The sequence below is a fragment of the Tympanuchus pallidicinctus genome, unplaced genomic scaffold, assembly GCF_026119805.1.
Source record: "Tympanuchus pallidicinctus isolate F22 unplaced genomic scaffold, pur_lepc_1.0 scaffold28, whole genome shotgun sequence".
NCBI lineage: Eukaryota > Metazoa > Chordata > Aves > Galliformes > Phasianidae > Tympanuchus > Tympanuchus pallidicinctus.
The window spans coordinates 1,508,987-1,529,722 of NW_026294745.1; the positions used below are offsets into that span (position 1 = coordinate 1,508,987).

At 40.2% G+C, this 20,736-nt stretch overlaps 1 protein-coding gene across 9 annotated transcripts in view; it reads left to right on the forward strand.

Moving 5' to 3' along the window:
* Positions 1-20,736, forward strand: part of CLIP1 (CAP-Gly domain containing linker protein 1) — a 61,893-nt gene that overhangs the window by 4,641 nt on the left and 36,516 nt on the right. For 8 of the 9 annotated variants that reach the window (XM_052691201.1, XM_052691206.1, XM_052691207.1 and 5 more), the window contains exons 2-5: positions 5,785-5,980; positions 6,602-7,173; positions 17,360-17,484; positions 18,490-18,706. In XM_052691201.1, the coding sequence (XP_052547161.1) occupies positions 5,887-5,980; positions 6,602-7,173; positions 17,360-17,484; positions 18,490-18,706 (1,008 nt within the window). In that variant the 5' untranslated portion in view covers positions 5,785-5,886. Of the gene's footprint in view, positions 1-3,280; positions 3,399-5,784; positions 5,981-6,601; positions 7,174-17,359; positions 17,485-18,489; positions 18,707-20,736 lie in introns of those variants that run through there. The other variant, XM_052691202.1, reaches the window with a different exon arrangement.

The following is a 20,736-nucleotide window of genomic DNA, read 5'->3' on the forward strand; positions in this document are numbered from 1 at the left end:
GGTATGGGCTCCTTTTATTTCTTGCTTACTTGTGCTACTTTGTCTTTTTTTCCTAATCTTAGAAGTGAGGCATAAAGCAGTGGTTTGATAGACATGTACCAGCCCTCGTGTTTTGGTGCTGGCAGTAAGCAGAGCATCTACTAAGCCAAATAAATATGATCTAGTTGCACTTAGCATAATGCAGCATTTAATGAAATGTTTGTGTTATTTTGGTGTCTTTTTTATTGTAGTAATGTACTTGTGTATACTTAGGTCATCATATTACTTGCTTAATTGACATCAAAATCCATGGTTTCTAAGAGACAAAATAAAACTGAAGTCATGTTTTTGAAGTCTCAGTAATGTTTAAATGCTCCCTTTCTTCTAATTGCCATGTGTTGAATGAGTAATCAAATGTACACTCTAAAATGCCAACTCTTATTCTATTGAAATCTTAAATTCTGACATTGTGCTTATTTTCTGTTTCCTATTTAGATGATACCTGAAGATGCTTCTGTCATCCTGCAGTCTGGTCACTGAGCAGTACAGTTAAATTCTTAAGCAGCAGTTGAGTAATCAGTTTGATTTAAAAGTGACTGTACAGAAGCTCTTACGTCAGTTCTGTCGCTGTTTGCTGTTTGTGACTTGCTTTGTTAGTTATCAAAGGCCAGCAGTGCTCTTTCTGGTTTGTTTTAGTCTGAAGTTGCTGCTCGTTCAGTAGATGTTTTGGAGCTGGCAGTACATGTTGGGTTTGCACAAAGTCTTGAGCATTGGGTTTGGAGAGTTCACTTGGAGTTTCAGTAATTGCCTTCAGTGGCTTGATGCAAAGAGACCTTGTTGATAGCTCCAGCATGGCTGTGTTTATGTCTTAAATGGGTTTTAAGTTGTAAATAGCTTGCTCTATGAAGTGTGCTGCACCATTGCAAGAGGGAGAAGTTCTGAGCAGTTAAGACACAAAGGCTTCAAAATCCAACTTTTTGGTTTAACTGCTTGTAGTTGTTGTCTCAGAACTGACTTCGAAGCTTAGCGTGACATTTATAATGTGTGCTGTGGAATTATTTCATTGTAAATGTAATTCAGCACTTGGAAAAATTCATGACGGTAATTCAGTGCATTTGGTAGGACAGTATGAGCAGTCTCCAACAGTCCTAAACCTGGTGGAGAAGGCATTGTGAGCAGGAGGAGGTAATTGTTCTGGGATCAGGTTCAGCTCCCCCGCCCTGGGTGTGCTGACACTTGTGATTTTACAAAAAATGAGGCATTTGGCTGCATAATATGTGGTCCTAGAGGACTTCACATTCCTTCTTGGAAATGAAGCAAGATGGTGGCGATGGGAAATGCTGCTCAGGGAGAGCGTGTGAGCCCAGCTGCTTCCTGCAGTTTATCCCTCAGCTCTGTCCCCATGTCCCATGTGTTGTAGTGAGGGTGCTGGTGCATATGTCCCACTCTGGGCAGTGGACATGATATGGATGAATTTGGCACATTCCTGTTTCAACCTGTCAGCAGTTGGCCTCCGTGATGTGGCACATTCTTGCAGAGAGAGAAGCATTCCTCAAGAGGTAACAAGAAGCAAATGGCGGTGTGATGGCTGTTTCTTCAGAGCCAAAATATGGTTGCATTCTTCAATTGTGTTTGATTTCCAAAACCCTCAAATCTGAAGGCAGTATTTTAAATACTGTTGGAAATTATATACGCTCATCTTTTATTTTATTTTTTTCCCCCACAAGTGTAATGCAAGTCTAGGAGACCACAAACACAACTTTTAGAGCTGTGATAAAAATTACATCTGAATCACACCTAAAATGCTTGTACTGTAAATTATTTGGCTTTGACACTCTGCTTAAAGAATGCAGTCATTTTAGGAGTTGTGTTTGTGACTGTGAAGGGTTCCAAAATTCCAAGCTACTTTCTCTGAACCATTGTCAGGATTTTTGAGGAATGATTCATAAGCTTTTGCAAGCTTGGCAATTGTGGTATGAGCATCAGGAGTGTGAAATGGGTATTACAAAAATGCTTTCAAGCTGTCTTTTCAGAGATAGCACTTCATTTTTATCTTTCTTACTCAGTTGTTATTGTATTTTTTTTTATTAGGCAAGACATGTTTCTGAACAGTGGAGGTATTTGAAATCTGTTTTCTGTGTCATTTTCCTACAGAATGTATTTTCCAGTTTATTTTGTACATTATATGGTATGATAAGAATTTGTCTTTGAGTTACCTAGTACTTGACTGCTGCAGGGATCTTCTCTGGTTACATCTCCCTTGGAGTTACTCAGCAGTACTGACTATTCTACACAGCCCCTATAGAATATTTATTACATATTTCTTAGTCTTACTACTGACATGTATTTTGCAAAGAATTAGCATCCTGATCAGAACTAACAGTTTGCAGCCATCTCTTTTTTGAGCTTAGCAATGTTTTGGCTTCGAAAGGCATTTGCCAACAGTATCAGTCATTTAGTGATATCAACTGAGTTAATACTGTCTTTTAATTTGAAATGTTTTGTAGAAGCCATGTGTGGCTGTACTGGATGATCATTGATGAAAGTAATTGTTTCACTTTATTACACAAATAGACCACAAGAGAATAGCATTGCAGCCTCAGAGTGCACTGCTCAGAGTCAGACCGCGCGTCTGCCTGCAGAGGACCGGGGTTATGCAGTCCATCGTGAGTCCATTCAAACATCACAACTCTGGGCTAGAAAGTCCTCTTTGTTCCCTCACCAAGTGGACAGACAGCTTGCTTCTCTCCATGGAAACACAGTGCCTGCAAGTAGTGATGTTTGCAAGTGTTTCCTCCTGAAGTGATCAAGTCACAGTTTCAGATGTTTTGTCCGACCAAGCCTTGTGCTGCACCTGAGCTGAGGAAGGAGTGCTCTGATGGCAGCGTGCTGTCAGATGGCAGCTCTGTTACAAGAACAGTTGGCGCTGTTACGTTCTTGTAGTGACTGTCGGGTTCTGAAGTGAAGTGAGCTGAGACTTGAACCTTGTCTTTCTTTTTTTTTTGCATGTAATTATGCATGTAGTTCTTTTGTAATGCCTGGTTGTTAAAATGCGGTCTTGAAACAGTGGTGGATGGCAGTTTCTTCTTCAGAAAGTGTTTTGCTTTGCTGCAGAGCTAAGAGCAGGAACACTGCTTTTTGGTACCAAATCTGCTTTTGCTAAGGCTTAAGTGTTTTCTGAAGTGATTGGGAAAGCTTGGCCACAAACCCACGTGTTTACTTGCATTTCACATGTGTGTTTCGTTAGTGGGCAATATAAGGTCTGAATGAAAACATGCTTTGTTTTTCTTTCGTATTCTGGGGTAAAATTCTTTTTTCAGGAGAGCTGAGAAAGGTTCAGAGGAGCAGTGCAAACAAATTGAGACAAGTAGCTGGCTGTCCTCTTTTATAAGCACTCGGATGAGGTGATTGACATTGAGGTAATTGACATCTGGAGCCTCTTGGAAACACTCAAGTGCGTCATGCCTAAAATCCCTTGATAAAAACTTATGTGCTGTTTGGTGAATTCTGTTCAGAGGTGCTCCTGTCAAGGTCCTACCTCTTTCAAAGATTGAAAGTCGCATTTTCACTATTGCAGTAAGGCAGCAGTTTATCATACTGTGCTGCATTTTAGCAGTTTATTGCACTGAGCTACAGTTTCACTAACCCTGAAATCAGGGTATGACAGTGGGGAGGGTTGTGTTACTTCTGACCCAGTTGAAGGCTTGTGTATTGAAAAAGGCAAATGACACAGCAGATACATAACCCGTGATGTGGAGAGTGGGATTAAAATATGAATTAGTACCCTGAGCCAGGAAATGCAGTATTAGAATGCTCTGGCATTCTGTTGCCTAAAGGCTTGTTATACACATGTATTAATAAATATTTACTTGACACCGACAAGGTGTTGTTTTGGGGGGTGTTTGAACATGGTTGTTTTTTCTTTTTGTTTAATATTCTTTTCCATGCACAATATAAATGGTTACTAACTGAGCAGCGCTGAATGCTGTGTCAGGAAACGGGGGATAAATGTAAGTGCTGCATTGACAACAGAAAAAGAGTATTTGAACTGAAAAGAACTAACCTTGATATTTCTTGCATTTCTGTCCTTCCTTATTGTGTGGGCTTGTTCTTGTTATGTGGGTTTTGATGGGTAGAGGAAAAAAACAGGGGCATGCATGGAGAGCCTAGCATCAGTAGGGAGGAAATAGGGCCTTCAGCACAAGGAAGAGTTGCACGTGTATGGGAGAGAAAAAAGATGAGAATACGGAAAAATACGATGCACTCCAATTTATCAGAGAAGGAAGGTGTGTAGTACAAGGAAAATACCAAGTGCTTGTCCTGTGTCCAGAGTGACACCTTATGCTGTTCTTCTTTATAACAGTGTGTATCAATTCTTCTGCAGTTTACTCACATTTATGGTCCGCCCCTCTGCTTTGATTTTGGACAGACAACTTTGTTTTCATGTTTGTGAACGTGAGAGCTCTCACTTAAATGCTAATAGTAAACTGCTATGCATCTTGCAAAAGCGATGAAGAAATGTCTCTTTGGTAGCCGTAGCTCTGCAGATGGGTGTGTGACATACTTCTGGCACTGCTAGAAAAAGTGTTCAGCAATCTGCCCTGTGCTACTTAGAGTTTTTGTGGAGTATGACTTAAATCGTAGATAAATCATGCAGCCAAGGTGGTAATTAATACTAATTAAAGTATAGTGTTTTTGCAGACTTGTTAGGAAAATGACTTGAATTTGGCACAGCCAATCTTGAAATAGCTGTAGCAGTGTTTCACTTTGCTGTTCAGATTCACAAGGCGGTGTGACTGACACTTTTTTGCAGTGAATTGATTTTTAGGAGCACTAACGTACTATTTTACCATTACTGTAATGGTAATTAATAATAGAGGAGAGAGAAAATTTATCCTGATCAAAGACATGGATGTCTTGTTTCTTTAGTCTGTATGGCTGCCTTCCAGCAGTCCCTTCTCTGAGCGGTGTTTCTCTTGTCCTGAAATGCATGGTGTGTGCTGTGTGTACACCAGCACTGCTGGCCGTGCCTCTGGGCAGTCTGCAACTGGGCAGCTCTGGGGTGGCTGCCAAAGTGCTGAGTGCATGGCAGGGCTGGGAGCTGCTTCGTGGCTCATCTTTGTCATGTCCTGAGCAAACTGTTGAGCAAACAGTTCATTGCCCCATGCCCGTGTTTCCTTTTTCGTCCAGGTTTTTGTTTAGATTCGTGCCCTTTGAATTCACAGTACAGATGAAAAAGCTTTGCTAAAGCTTTTGTGTCAGAAGGAAGATGCCTTCTGTGGCAAAAACCTCATGGCACTGTTCCCTGCAAACCTCACAGCTGGTGTCCGAGTTGGCCACACGGGGAACCATCCCTCCTCCTGTTCCCAGAGTGTAGCTGGGACTGTGAGCCAACATGCCTTGTGATCTCAGACATGCGATTCCCACTGCCTCGCGCTGCTGATCGCCCTTAGCTTTTTGGTTCCAGCTCTTAAAAGCGTTGTTCCTTTTAGCTTAGCATTCTGTGCTTGACATTCCCTGTTCCCTCTTGCAGTTAGTTTTCTAGTCTCAAGTTATTTTTGCTGGGATATTGCAACGCTTGAAAAATGTGACTGAAAGCAGTAGTGTGCGCAGAGCAGTTATATCTCTGCGTAATGTTGTTTGTAATGCTGTTAAGGACTTTGTTTTTCTTTCTTAAAATAGCCTCTTAGTTTAAAGCTCAAGATGAACGCAGCAGCATTCGTTACACTGAGTTATATATTAACTTCTATATTCTACAGGAGTTAAAATACTGATTTTCTTTCATGTCAATATGTTTCTATACAGGTTTACCCTAGAGTTGGAGGACAGAGACAATTCTATTGTATCCATGTTGGGAAAGAGGTAATTGCTGTAGACAAAGAGGGTTAACGCTGGTATCACACAAAAATGAGTATGTTAAAACCAAGTGGACTTAAGGCTCCATCAAAGACCATCAAGCATGGAAGTACGTTACTGAAAGCACCTGCATCTGTTGCAACTGGTAAAGAATATTTCATATCTTAACTTTTCCCTTATTCATCTTCCAACAAAAAAATGCGGTGAAATCTATGAGCCCACAGCATTCCTTGTATTTATGCTAAAACACTTCTGCTTGTACTTCTGATCTAACATGCAAAAAAAAAATCTCAATAGTTGAATGCAATCTTGGTTCAAAACAAACTTTTTCAAATGCTGCACTGTTGAAAGCATAGGGGTAAAAATAAAAAAGACACAAGAAAAACCATTTTGATCCTGGCATATCCCTGCTTTCTCTAACTGATAAGATTTCAGCATGTTACAGGTAGAGGGAAAGTATCTGCTGTAAGTATTAAGTACATTAGCAGTGTTGTTATCTGAGATAACCACACTTCTACAAGTACAGCAAACCTACCTTTGTTGTTGAACATTTTCCCTAAAATAACTGTGTTTAAAAGTATGCACTATAGTGTTCAGATAACATAATTGCACGTAACATTTGATAATTCTTTGAATTGGTTAAACATGTAAAATACTTTTAATACCCTAAAACAAGCTTGCAAATTGCAGAAAGTCTCAAGATACAACTTTTCTGAATTACGAGTGTATTTGATTCTTGTTGCTTTCTCATGGTGCTCAATTCCAGCTCCAGCAGAAAAGGCACCTTCCAGTGACAAGTCCTCAAGCACAACCACTGCAGACGCACACGACGACTTTGTGGATGATTTCAGAGTGGGAGAGCGTGTTTGGGTCAATGGAAATAAACCTGGCTTTATTCAGTTCCTTGGTGAAACACAGTTTGCTCCAGGACAATGGGCAGGGATCGTTCTAGACGAACCAATCGGTAAAAACGATGGCTCTGTGGCTGGAGTTCGCTATTTCCAATGTGAACCATTGAGGGGAATATTTACAAGACCATCAAAATTGTCAAGAAAAGTGCTGACAGAAGAGGAAGCCAATGGTACTCAGACAGCTCACGCATCCAGAGCTACATCACCAACCTCCACATCAACTGCCAGTGCGGTGTCCGCGTCCCCTGCTGCACTTCCTCCAACAGGAATTCCACAGAAAACATCACCACTTGCTGCTAAAGAACATTCTACTCCTGCTCAGTTTAGCAACCTTTCAAAAACTGCAAGTGGATCTGTATCAAATCTGTCTGAAGCTGGATCACTAAAGAAAGGAGAAAAGGAGCTCAAAATTGGAGATAGAGTTCTGGTAAGATTTCCCCGCTGCTACTGAGTCTGCTTTTTGATTAAGGAGTTGTAACTTCTGCTAACGCTCAGAGCTTCTCTGTTTCCTTGGTTCAGGTAATGTAAATTTATGCTCTGTCTTTTCGAGGTTAGTCTTGTAAAAAACCTCTAGGCATGCTCTCCCCGTGCAGTTTTGCATATTATAGAGAGATCTTCACAGTACCAGTACAAAATGGTTAATCTGGCAGTGTTTATTCTATCATGTTTTTCCAGTGTTTTGTTGAAGACCAAATTATTTTATTTTTTGGATGTAGTTTGTCCTTTCCATAACTGCAAAAATTACAAACATGCTAAGTAAAAGCTGAGCTTGTGAGAGATTTCTATGCAGTTCTCCTGCCCTATTCAGGGCTGTGTCTTTAGAAAGCTAACAGTTCAATAATTGATTGTTCTCTCGAGTAGTGATAGGCAGCAACAGGAGTAGTCATATAATGCCACTGATCACCCAGGATTTACGTGTTCTGTTGGTGATGTGTTATGTTACTTGGCTGCTGTTCCTAAATTCAGAACCATAATGCTTCTGCTGATGTATCATTTTCATTCTTTGCAAAGGGAGCTAAGTTTTGCTGCTTTAAGCATTTTTTTAAAGTAATTGTGTTGTGTACCTTTTCTGTTTGTATGAATGTTATATGGGCTGGCATGTGTTTTCTTGTAATGGCAGTGGGAATGAAGATACACCATTCATATTGCAGTTTGATTTTAGTAAAGTCCCAAATTCTGGTTTTTAAATAGAAAATATTAAACTTAGTATTTCCTCCTCCCTGCTTCCCATTTGCCTTAAGTCTTCCTGTTGAGTCATCAAGTAGTAGTTTGAGGTTTGGGGCAATTCCTAGCACAGCGTGACAGTGATGCATATCTATAATTTACATGCCTGTGTAAGTGCACAGGAATATGAGTGTTAAGTGGACTGGGTTCAAGTCTACTGGTTTTTAACCCTTCCTGTTTTTTTGTAGCTCTTCAGATTAACTGCAGCACTTCCCAGCACCTCACTTGTTTCACATTTACACTGACAGCAGTAACTTTTAGGTAACATGTTACACAAGAAGATGAGAGGCTTGGTGGTGTTTGTACTCAGCACAGGACTTCCCCTCCAAGCGTCCTGGATCTGAGACACGCTGCCGCCTGACTGTGCTGTTGCTAATCTCTAACGAATAAATGCTGCCCACATTCATCTTTCTTGCAGCTCGGACTGACTGCTATTGAATACTTAGTGAAAGTTCTTAGCTGTGCTGTGCTGATTACAGATATGAGGAAAACAACTGCTGGGAACTGCATCTCGAAAACAGTGAGCCTCCAGCAGAGTAGGATTGCAGTTCAGCAGAACAATGAATTCATGACAGACAAGAGCTCGTTTGGGAGTCTTATTAAAATGCTTAACTGGAAAAGTGTGTCCTCAAGGGCAAATTCATGTATGGGTAAGACACAGCTCATTAGCTAAGATTATATTCTAGAATGGACTTCAGATGTGGCTCAACTTTGTTGATCTTTGTGTGTGATCTTAGGGTGTGGAGTGTTGTGCTGGAGTATTTCAGTCTGTTGGGTTTTTTTCTTCAACTTAGATTTTAGAATGTTTTTAATCAGACTTACCTTGAATTAATCTGTTCAGATTTTTTCTTAGCAGCTGATTGGTCTTTGATGATACTTAAAGCAACCAAAGCTAAATCATACAGTGTTTTTCTGCCCAGTCTGGCTTATCAAGAAGCAAGAAGATATTCTAAGAAATGCTGAAATGCCGAAGAAGCATTGCTTACCAATTTATATATCTCACAATTGCTTCTTTTCTGTATTACAAAAACACAAAGTTGACTGAGGCTTGTTGATCCTGTGAATACTGTGTTCAAAGCATTTCAGGCTTGACAAATCAGCATTTCCCAACAGTTATGCTTTATTGGAACATTTTTCAGTTCAAATTGTCAGGGTTGTTTTTGCATTGTGTCACAATGTGCATTGAAAATTAGGATTATCTACATGTCCCACATGTGCAGCCCCCCCCAACTTCTATGGGAAAGTGATATAGATTCAGTAATAAACAAGGTTTCTGGTGTTACATTTCTATTCCTGATTATTTAGATACAAAAAAGGATCCTGAAAGATCTGTCCTTAATTCCATTACCTTTAGGAAGAATAGTGGTGACACAAACAATATGGGATGCTCATTCAGATGCTGCTCTGAGAAAAGAAATGCCACAAGAGAAAGCACACAAAGTTTAGAGATGATCACCTGCATATTCTCAAATGCCTGAGAGCATTCCATGCTAGGTTGCACTGAGCAATGCAGCAGATGTGGAGATGAAAAGGTGCAGAAAGCTTTGCATTGCTGTGCAGGCTTTCTTTTTCTAAGATATCTGACATTTTAAAAAAAAGTTAAATAAGACTTTGACTGCCTGTCAAAACAGGCAGTGCTTAAAGGTGTGTGATAAGTCCACTGAGCAGGTGCCTGCAGAAGAATGCTTGCAGTAGATTTGCTGCAAGTCAGCTACAGCTCTCTTTTTTTTTTGTTCCCCTCAATTTGAAGAGAACATGTTCCAGGCCATTAAATCAATGTAGTTCTTGATAGTCATATTTTTTTTTGTAAGGAAAACTTGAAAATGGTGGAGCAATTCACGTAGTTGTGATTTTTTAGTTCTCTTCCCAGAGATTCTAGAGGAGTCAAAGCAAAGTGAAAGCAAATCAAAATGTAGTGAACACACAAGCTGAAGTAGTGTACCTCTACATGGATATTCCAAAGCACAAAGAGCCATATTTCAGATTTCTATCATTTACTCCTCAAAGACAACTAGGTGAAAAGAGCACGCAAGCCCCAGCTGTCTTGGGAATCTCTGACAAGTCTGTTCCTTGCATGCCAGTATCTCTGAGCTAAATTCACCAAGCTCATACTTAATTGCTTGGCTGACTCAAAGCTGAGCAGTAATTTTCCTTTCTCTAATAAGTATTATGAAATACTTCACATTAAATGTAGGAGTTTTGGAAATACGGGGAGATGAGATACGTGCTAAAAAGAATTGTGCATTCTGATTTGTAATTTGTTCTTATTCAACTTTTCACTGATGTGTAACTTTTCCTGAAAAAATAGCTGAACCAAAGGAAAAGTCATTAGTGCAGAGAGTAATCAAATAGCTCTGTCTTAACCATAATTTCCATTCTTAACAGCTGAAGTACATTCTAGAATCTGGATATGATTTAGTGGTTAGAGAGAGAACATTGGCTCTGAGCAGCCCGATCCCATATTTGGGGTTTGCTTTAAAGTAGGAAATGTTGGTGGAGAAGTCTGTGCTTCCTCCACTGTGCAGGTTGGGCGTTACTGGTTCTTGACAAAAGAGTGCGAAGTTTAACATAACTGTAGGCCATTTGCCTACTGAAAGCTAGGCTACAGTTTCAGCATTGTAAAGCTAATATAAATAACAATTCTTATGCAGAAAGTGATCTCTTGTCTTCCTTCTCTTCCTCTGTGCAGCGGAAGAGTTCTTGTCACCAGGTAGTAAAGCAGGTAGGGAGGGAATAGGTCTGGCTGAAGACTAATTCAGAAAACTAATTACTGCCAGGCTAAGCTGGTTTCTGTTTCCTCTTTGAGTTGCAGCCAGAGAAACTGTTTGCCCAGGCGTTGCAAACACTTGCTATTTACCAGCCCGATGCAGAGTTGGTTTAAACAAACAAACAGATAAAACCAAAACCCAATTTGTTGAAAGAAAATGGGGAAACCTGCTTTGTATGACAGTTGTTGTGCCTGTTGAAGGTTAAAGAGGCTTTAAGAGCATCTTAGACTATTTCCTGGGGGAGCAGATGCTGTATTTATAAATAAATAAATAAAAATCTTATCAACCTAAGGGGCCTTAGCCTTCTCAAGGGATTAAAGTGCTTTCATTCATTTAACCAGTTAGAGCTTCATGGTGCTCTGCCAGTCTGATGCTTCTGAGCTGAGCTGAAAAGCTGCAACTTGGGCCTCCATCCATATGTTCACAGAAGGTTGCAAACCAGATTTACAGGCGTATGCTGATGTGGCCTTTTTGCTAAGTTACTATCAGTGCATGAATAATGCCTAATTTATTTTTATTGTCTCTGTTTTGCAGCGTGCCTTGTAAATTATTTGTGCTATTTTTTTTACCAAGTTCTTCAGTGCTGCAATAGGCGGAGACTGAAGTAGATTATTGTCAGATTTGTTTCAACCCGTGTAACTTATCTTCAAGTAAACATGACGTAAGTCTGTCAAGTGATTAAATTCCAGCACTCTTAAAACCACTCTTTCAAGACTGAAGGGAATTTCTCACGGAGAGAGAGGTTTCTCCCTTTAGAAAGACTTCCTGCATTGTCAGTGTGGTATTTTGAAGTTCTCAGTTTTCTAGTTTCTAGTAACATGCTGAATGCCACGATGCAAATGAGGATAGAAAAGGAAGAAAGGTTTGGAAGTGGAGGACATGCAGTGGCTGTGTGCTCTGCTGGGGCTGTCCCCTCCTGAGCCTCATTTGTTGTAATTGCAAAGGTGTGCCAATGCATTGTAATTGCAAATGTATCGCAGTGCCTGACTGCTCAGCCAGCTTTCCCTTTATCCTTGAGCTGACTCTGAGCTATTCTGATGGCTTTGTTATGGTAAGAATAGAAGTGATCCTCATATTTGTGCATGTACAGTTAGACAGGGTATTTTAGAGACTGAGACTATAATGTAGATTTGTGGAGTGGTTGCTGCTGAGTAAAATACATTTTTGAGAACATGGCTGTGGGATAGAGAATATTCATAGAATTTGTATGTCATTGTCCTGGTGGTTTTTCTCTGTACAATCTGCACCTTTCTTTTAGTGTTGCACTTCAGCATTTTTCAGGACATTCTTTACCTGCCTGCCTGCTTGTGGATAAGTAAGATGTTAAATTCGTTTTGTTGCAGCAAAGTGCAATCGGTGGCTAATTATAAGTCCCGTTGTTTTGGCAGTTCCTTTTTAGCATTACACTGGACGTGAGTTATTGTCATAAAATGGCTGCAATAGGTGAGATCCCACCCTCTTTGCTAATGGTTTGTTCGTGCAGTCTCTGTGTTGGACCTTGTCTCCCTTCCCCGCCCTCTGCCTCCCCAGATGGAGTGATAGCCAGGAACACGTTGTCCTTGCTCATTTCAACACAGGATGGGCGAGGGGACAGTTGATTTATTTACTTACTTAGCCTCGGCCTTTGCTTTTTTTGTGATGGCAAATTCACATGTGGCTTTTGGAGTGTGCGGTCGCTGTTAGGTTTTTATATTGCTTCCTTTGTGAATCAACTGACTGCAGGAATTGAGCCTCAATAGCAGATCATATTTAATTACTGAATTAGTTTCTTCTGGCAGTGAAGGGTTGTGTGATAACACCACGTCTCTGTGTCTTATTGCACATTAACTCTGTCTGCCTTGGCCTTGATTTTGAACTTGTTGGCTGGCTGTGGCCAAATTTGATAGAAAAGAAGAGGTATCCAAGGTAACTCCTTTTAAATTATATGCAAACAGATAACTAAGTGGAAGACAGATAGCGTATACCACAGGTTTTGGAGCTGCACTGTGCTTTCACAGAACTTTTGCATGTCAGAGAACCCATGTGAACTAGGTCCTACAGGTTTGAAGGACTCCATTTATGAAGGCAAGGCTGGAGGTGACTTGCTTACAACACACGCTCCTGCAGGGTGAGTGCCAGTTGCAGAAGAGCTCTGTAATCTCACAAATAAAACTGTAGTGTGACCCAACATCTAGAAGCCACAGTCAGATTTGTTTTATTTCAAATTTAAATATGTTTATAATAATGGAGTGATTAACTATGAAAATAGACTGTCAGTTGAACCTTTCTTATGGTTATCAGCTCTGATCTAAAAACATCAACACATACATTAGTTCAGTAATTACAGAGATAAGTGGGTAAAATATAAAAGCCTGGATCAGGAGAGCCAGAGGAGATGACCTGATGGTTTCCTCTGGCCTTGAGTAGGTGAAAGGATCAGTTAAATACAATTTCTTCTGCCAGCTGGAATTGGTTCCTCTAAGTTCTGAGAAACAGGAGAAAGAAGATTCTGATCAGAAGATCCAGGTTTTCTTCAAGTATGCTGTGTTTGTCGGGATGTGTTCCATGTTACGCAGACGCTGTGGTTTGAGTGGTTCTGGAAATGCCCAGGCTACGTCACAACAGAGATGTTGCTTCAAAATGATTCTTTGGAGAGGCACCATGTATCAGTCCTTAGGCATGAGTAAGTGGTACCATTTCACAGGCCAAGTTTCAGGCAGAAGATATCCTTTCTTCTAAGTGATTTGTATGTCTTAAACACACAGTTTTAATATCAGTTTCACTTCTTAGACAGTCTCTTTTTTTCTGGACTTTTTTTTGTTTCTCTCTTTTCCTTGTCTTTGGAAATGCAGCTCTTCAGACACTCTCACAAAGTCTGGCTTGCTGGTCCCAACATGCTTTCATCAGAAAGTTTTTGAAGTTATTAACAGCCTCAAGTTTACAAACCTGTTCTATTACTTCACTTTGCATTGCAGCAAATTAATGTAAGCCTAGTTACAAAGTGATAAATGGAACTTAATCGCTTTTCCCATGTGTTTGGAATAATAAAAGTAAATTCCAAGCAAATTTCTTCACCTCACAATGGCCAATAGCCTAACCTAAGTACTCTCAGGTGTTACTGCTTTACATTTCACGGCTTGACTATCTTGGGTGTGAAAACTGATCTAAACAAATATATTTTTAAAGTATTATTTAGTGACCCACCTTGGCATGAATGAAGGTCGTGGAAAACTGTCTTTATGGTAATGGTGCCTCATTTTTCCATATAACTTTTAGAACCTGTTAGTGGAGGGCTTTTTCAGTCCTTCATGCAATGCTAAGAAGTAGATCCACTGGCAACTGTGATGTCTTATTTATTTTTTTCTATTTTTTGCTATAATTTTAGCAGCTTCTCTTTGAATCGTGTAAATAACAGTTCTCTTTTTCCATATTGGAATATACAGAGCACTGTGTATAAGTCTGTTTGTGTACAGCAAATTTTGAGCATAGAAAGCCTTTACCTTCTTGTATCTTACTGTAGCACCTAATATTGTTCTGCCAAGGGAATCAGTGATGGTCCTCTTTCCAAGCAGTTGTGGCATTACATGCAGAGTGCTTAATTGCAGCTGGAGGCAAATCTGTTGTTTGAGGCAGAGGTCTGTGAGTGGCTGGAAGTCTTCAGCAGACCCAGGGGTCTGCAGTGAGGGGTGCTGATCCTGTATCTGAAACCAGAGCTTTTAGAACTGAGCAGAACTGCAGATCTAGAGTGTCATCAATGCTATGAGCTCTTTACTGCCACAGCGTGCTGTGGCTGCTGCTGTTGGTAAGGATAAGCACTTCAGTACTTGCAGAAGCCAGAAATGTAGTAGCTGGTTATTCGGGGAAGCTTGACTGGCTTTGGGAAAAAAAACAAATTCTTTGGCATTCTTCCTTACATCTTGTTTAAAAATAAGCCCGGTGCCATGGTTACAAGCATAGTCACATTGCTGTTTCTCCTGGGATCTCACGTTGTGTGTCCCCATATGTTCCTGGGTTGTGAATTCCTCTGTTTTCTCCCTCCCACTGGGCACTGGGCTGTGGTCCCAGGCACACGCTGTGAGGTGGGGATGGGGTGGGATAGGATGGGATGAGACAGGAGCTTTGCTTCGAGACCATCTCCTGGTTAGTGATTTGGAGGCTTTGCAACTGACAGAAATACCATGCATTATTTTATTGAGAGTGGCAATGAGCAGGACTAAGGTATGGAACAGAAAGGAGTGCATATTCCACACCGAGGGCTAACCAGTGTTTTACTGGCAGCAGCTCTGCGTAGTGAGGGATTCACTTACAGCCTGAGCTGGCAGCACAGCTCCCAGCAGCTTTCCTGTCTCTGGGAGACTCTGCATGCAGCGTGCTTCAGAGAGCTTTGTCTTGCACACCCCACACACCTTGCTAAGGGAAGGTGGTGGGTTTGTATTTATTTTTGTGGCTGACTTCCTACAAGACCCCAGTAGGAATCCTTGGCCAGCTAGCAGTTCCTGAGGAGTCCTTCTGTATTACTGCAGACCTGCCTGTTCTTCCAGGGGACACTTCTTATCTGGGCTATTGTTTTGGTTTTCCTGCCTCCTTTCTTTAATGGGTTCTTTACTACCTCTGTTGATTTAACTCACTTTATTCAGGCAGAAAACTGCAGGTTTGACAAGGGAAATACCACATGCACAGCACACCAGTCTTCCTTTTCATCTGAAGATGGCATCCAGATGTTCTTAAAAACACAAAAACACCAGAAGTTTCTAGAAAAGGAATATGAATGAGGACAACGTGGAGACTGTTGGGTCTGGTAGCACAGACAGTGATACTGATACAGCACTGAAAGCACAGACACATGCAAATTTTTCCCTCCTGCTGCTCTGTTAAATTTTATGTTGATGTTTTATATTTATTTGTTGTGTATTTTGTACTTCTGTTTGTGTTATTTAACCTCTAGAAAAAGTTCTGTATATGAGTGGATAAATATTTGTGGATTTCAGGAGTAGTTCTTCCAAGAAAGTACTGTTAATGATGTTGCATCTTTCTTGTTCTGTGCCACAGGGACATAGAGGTCTGGGCTCCATGGGTCTGTTCTGATTGTTGTGATCCTCTCTCACTAAAGCAGTACTCCTTTTTCCTTAGAGGGGAAGTTTGTCTGTTCTTTGCCAAGAGCACCAGATACCAAACATTCTACTAGTTACTGTATTAGGCTGAGTCACAATGACTGTAAACTGTGTGTTTTTACTCTCTCAGAAAGAATAATTTGTTCCAGTAAAACGTAAAGGTGACCTGCAGATTAAACCTTGTTTCGAGACTCCTTCTGATGAGACAAGAAAAGGGAACTGCTGCATTATACAGGGATGAAAGAAATCTATCTGCTTTCCCCTTTTAGTAATGTCAAAAGGGTTAATTGTTCTTCCTTGGTTTTCTGAGGTTTTAACTGTGTGGATTAGGATTTTCTACTCATCAGCTGAAGCCTTGAATTGCCAGCAGAGCTGTCAGCTCTGGGAAGCTGATGAGTTAGAAGCTAGAGCACAAATGTGTCATGTGCTGGGCACTGATGTGGTACTTTGAGGACACTTGGTGCTTTCAAGCAAGATAATATACTCCATTTCCAGTTTCCTCACAGTTAACCTATTGTGTGAACACTTCCCAAATGTATTAATATGACTTACCTAGTTACTGTGATTGTGCATCTTAATTTATGGTACAAGAAGCATGCAGTTCTCTAGTTATACTGGGAAGCTCCCCCCAAGAAATACAATGTCAAAATCCTAACATACTTTTTAATGCATAGAGAAAGGAAAAATGCAGTCTTTGTGTTAGCAGGTTACATCCAAGCTTTCTGTTAAGGCTGCAAAATATATTCCTCATCACATAACATGTGCTGGAAAATACAAGTGAAAAAAAAGCAATGACCCTGAAAACATCCATGTTGAATCCAGACTCTCTTGAAAAGAGAGTTTTCACCAACATTTGCCTGTTTTCATAATGCTAGATACAGGCTGAACAGATTTGCTCACAAATGGGGCACAGCATATTGGCATTCTGACCTGCAAGTGTCCTGCAGGTCTGGCTTGTTGCCTTTCTTGGCAAGTTGCAGTCACACCTTGTTTAATTCCTCCTTTCTTCACCTAATTTAATTCCTCCCTTCCCTGGGAGTTATAAAAAGCTGTATCTTTCAGACACTGTAAGTGACATTGTAAGGAACATGATCACAATGGCTGTAAAGATGTAGTTTTTTAGGTTTGGAAACAAATGATTTCTAATCTTCTATTTAAAAAGGTTAAAAAAAAAAAAAGGGAAAAAACCCACTGCTCCCTGAGAACTCAAATAGCTGTTTAAATCAACACCTACAATTTTGTCAGTTTAAATTACGCTGTGCGTTACGCTCTGTTTAAATTCTCCTTAATGCAAGGGAGTTATGCTGTGTAGGTTCTGAACTATTCATTTTCTCTTCCCAAACAATTTGGTTGTGCACATTTCTTCAATGTATTAATACAAAATCTATAGGCAAGGAATATGCAGCTTGAATTAAAAGTGGTCACATCATTAATGTGCTTTGTGAATGTGGTTGTGGTGATTGTTTTTTCCACTGGATTGTGTGTTTCACTTATAATGCATTTAAAATGGTTGTGTGCCTTCTTGTTTCAGGTGGGTGGAACAAAAGCTGGAGTTGTGCGTTTCTTGGGAGAAACTGACTTTGCTAAAGGAGAATGGTGTGGAGTAGAGCTGGATGAACCTCTGGGAAAGAATGATGGAGCTGTTGCTGGAACAAGGTTAGTTTATCATCAGATAGCAGCCACCTCCAAGATCTCGTGTTACTATGTTTCATCATGTTCTTTTTGTAGTGTAACTTTCCATCAGGAGTAGTTAGGCTGTGAACCTGACTGCAGTGGTAGGAGGGGGATCCTTACACACTAATTTAAATTTTATGACAACTGCACCTCTCTGAAAGTCTGCATCAACCCCACATTTACAGGAACAGTTGATGTCTCCTAATATCCACATGAGTTTTATTCATAGATTGGTAATGGAAATCACAATTTCCTGCTTTTTGAACTTCTGCTTGGTTCTTCGTCTTGGAATGAATTCTCAGTTAAGAAAATACCTCTAGATGTCTAAAAGCTGGATTTAAGGGAAATTGTCACACATTACATGAACTGAAAGCTCCCACAGCCTCATTTTAAAGACTGGTAACCACACAGATGCTTTCAGAAAGCATTAATTCTTATCACAAGTGACCTTTATTTCTCACTTGGTACAAGGAGCTGCCCTTTATAAAGACAGTTTATCATGGATGATCACAGCTTCAAATTTTAGATGTCTTTTGTTTGTAATTTCTCTATAATCAAATATGCGTTTATCCAGTGAAATATATAGCTTATTGATTTAATTATAGCCTGATTTTATTTTTAACTCTGTTCTCACCTTCTTTGCTGGCTGCTCAGAGAGAAAGGATGTGTGTGTTAAAGTTCAAATCTGAATGGAATTTGTAGGAAACTGAGTGCGAAAGGGGTTCTTCCTGTTGCATTTCTGAAATGCTCTGTGAGAGTGTTGTTGCAGCCTATCAGAGCCCTTTACCAATTCCACTGGTTTTTTGGTTTGCTAAAAAAAAAAACCACAAAAATTGCAACTTAATATAGATGAGACTGTCAGCAGCTGTTACCTTTTCCTTTATTACTGGTACGCTACTGAACAGAAGTCTTTGTGAAGCCAGATTGTGTACATGGAAACCCAGAAGTTAAATTAGTACTCTGACCTGTTTGCTTTATTTTTTAAAGGTACTTTCAGTGTCAGCCAAAATATGGTTTGTTTGCTCCTGTCCACAAAGTTACAAAGATTGGATTCCCATCGACTACACCGGCAAAAGCAAAGACAACGGTGCGAAAAGTGGTTGCGACTCCTGCAGCCCTGAAACGAAGCCCAAGTGCATCTTCCCTGAGTTCCCTCAGTTCTGTGGCATCTTCAGTAAGCAGCAAGCCGAGCCGTACAGGACTAGTAAGCTTCTTTTTCTATTGCATGCTTTACATTCCCAAGCAGGAATCCACGTGGCACTTGGCCTGTGGTCTTGCATAAATTGAGGATAGAACACATCTTGGAGAGAGTACAGTATGCATTTAATTGTGCTCTTTTTCATTCAAAGCATGCATGAAGGAAGAAAATCTTAGCTAGCCCTGAAGAGTAGCTGAGTATTTGAATATTTAAGCTCACACAGTTAATTTGGGCTAACTGAGTTATTACAACAAGAAAGGGGCTTGTGATGCCAACAAGGTATCAGTGTTCTATGACTGAAATCTGCATTTAGCAATTCATTTTTCCTAGCACTGCCTCTGTCATATGGGGTTTGTATTTGAGGATCTGCTATGCACTGAAGCTCCCATAGCATAACTTGTTTCATTGAGGAAATCTTCAAATTTTCAAAATGTAAAAGGCCTTCTTTTGCTGTTAAAGAGATGAGTCAGCTGGGAAATACAGAAGTAGCAATTATCAAGTCTTTGCTGACAAGAAGCCTCTTTCTTTTTGATTTGATTTTTAATCCCTTGAATTCATCTAGACGAAATGTTGCAAAGTTCAGTGGCTTGGGTGAATTCTAACACACTAATTCCACCTAATACACGTACTATGGGTTCTTTTTAAGTTACTGTTACATAAATGTCCTAATCTTGGGTTACAGCAGTAAAATGGTGATGTTCTGGGAAAGCTGAATTTAAGCCTCTCTTTCAAGGCAATTAAAAGTATAGAAATAATTGTGGGTTTTTTTCTACAGCCACCCTAGATATATATTTTTTTTTCCCTAAATCAGTGTGCAAAAGTACATCTGACTGGAAGGAGATCACTGACTCCCAGTGGTCTGTATCTGGTTGTCTGACATACTGCTCCACTACCATCAGGTACAGGACAGAGGTGATGTACCACAGTCCTTCAAAACTGAAGCACATTATGAGTGAGCAGAGGTCAGCAGTTGGTCAGGGCAGTGGGGTTAATACCTCATCACAGCAAGCACACAGATTTTTATTTGGCACAAATGGAGGGACTTTATAGCTTAATCCAGTCTGGAAATTGTACTCCTAGCTACAGAGTGCCCCCTAGTTTGAACCTGTTGAACTCAGTGCTACCTCAGACTGCAGGAATGGATGCTTGTGGCCATTTGTGGGCTGACAGTAAAGCCTTAACATGGACCTTCACATTTTATTCAGTATGCTGTGATACCAGTATAGTATGCTGATTGTATCAGCAACGAGAGAATAGTCACACTGTGAATGTCTTCAGTATACTTATTTTATGCTGTGTTGTGCCCTCCGCCTTTTGCATGTTTGGGGCCATTCAAGTTCATCGTAGCTGTAGTTCTACAGATGAATTCATTTATAGCTATACTCTTAACATTTAATCCTTCAGTTTTGTTTTGTTTTTCCAGAAGAACCTTAATTACAAGGATGGAAACGAATGTTTTAATCAGATACCAATGTACTTCAGGAGGTATTAGCTGTGAAGCTAGCTTTTTAAGTCAAGGTAAACGCCTTGACCCTGAATGTCTTGTTGCCATAGTAGAGGCACAAAATGCTAGTTGGATTTCCAAAAGCTTTTAATAGAGCATTTGGAAATGTTATACTGTTGCTGTTGACCCAAGATAATGACTTGATAACGAGATGGGCAATGTTATTTACTTGCTGTAAAGATGTCTTTCTTTTTTTTAATGCAAAAAAACTTCATAGAAAGCTAATGGATTTGTCTCTGTGTGCGTCTACCAAACCTGCCTCAGACTGAGGCCAGCCTTTGGTTTTCGCTTCAGTCCTTCTGTCTCCTATGTGCTGCCTGCTGATTGCTACAAAACAAACTTAACACGTAGGTATGGCTATTGTTAAATTCCCAAACTAAGTAATTTAAGGTGAAGCAAAAAAACAAACAAAAAAAAACAACAATCCTTTAATAAAATACTTAAAGGAGAAATTACGATAGGTTACAGAAAACAGTTGCTTCTCTAACCCTAATGTTTGTAGAATCTTGGAGACATCCCTGGTTTTCACTTG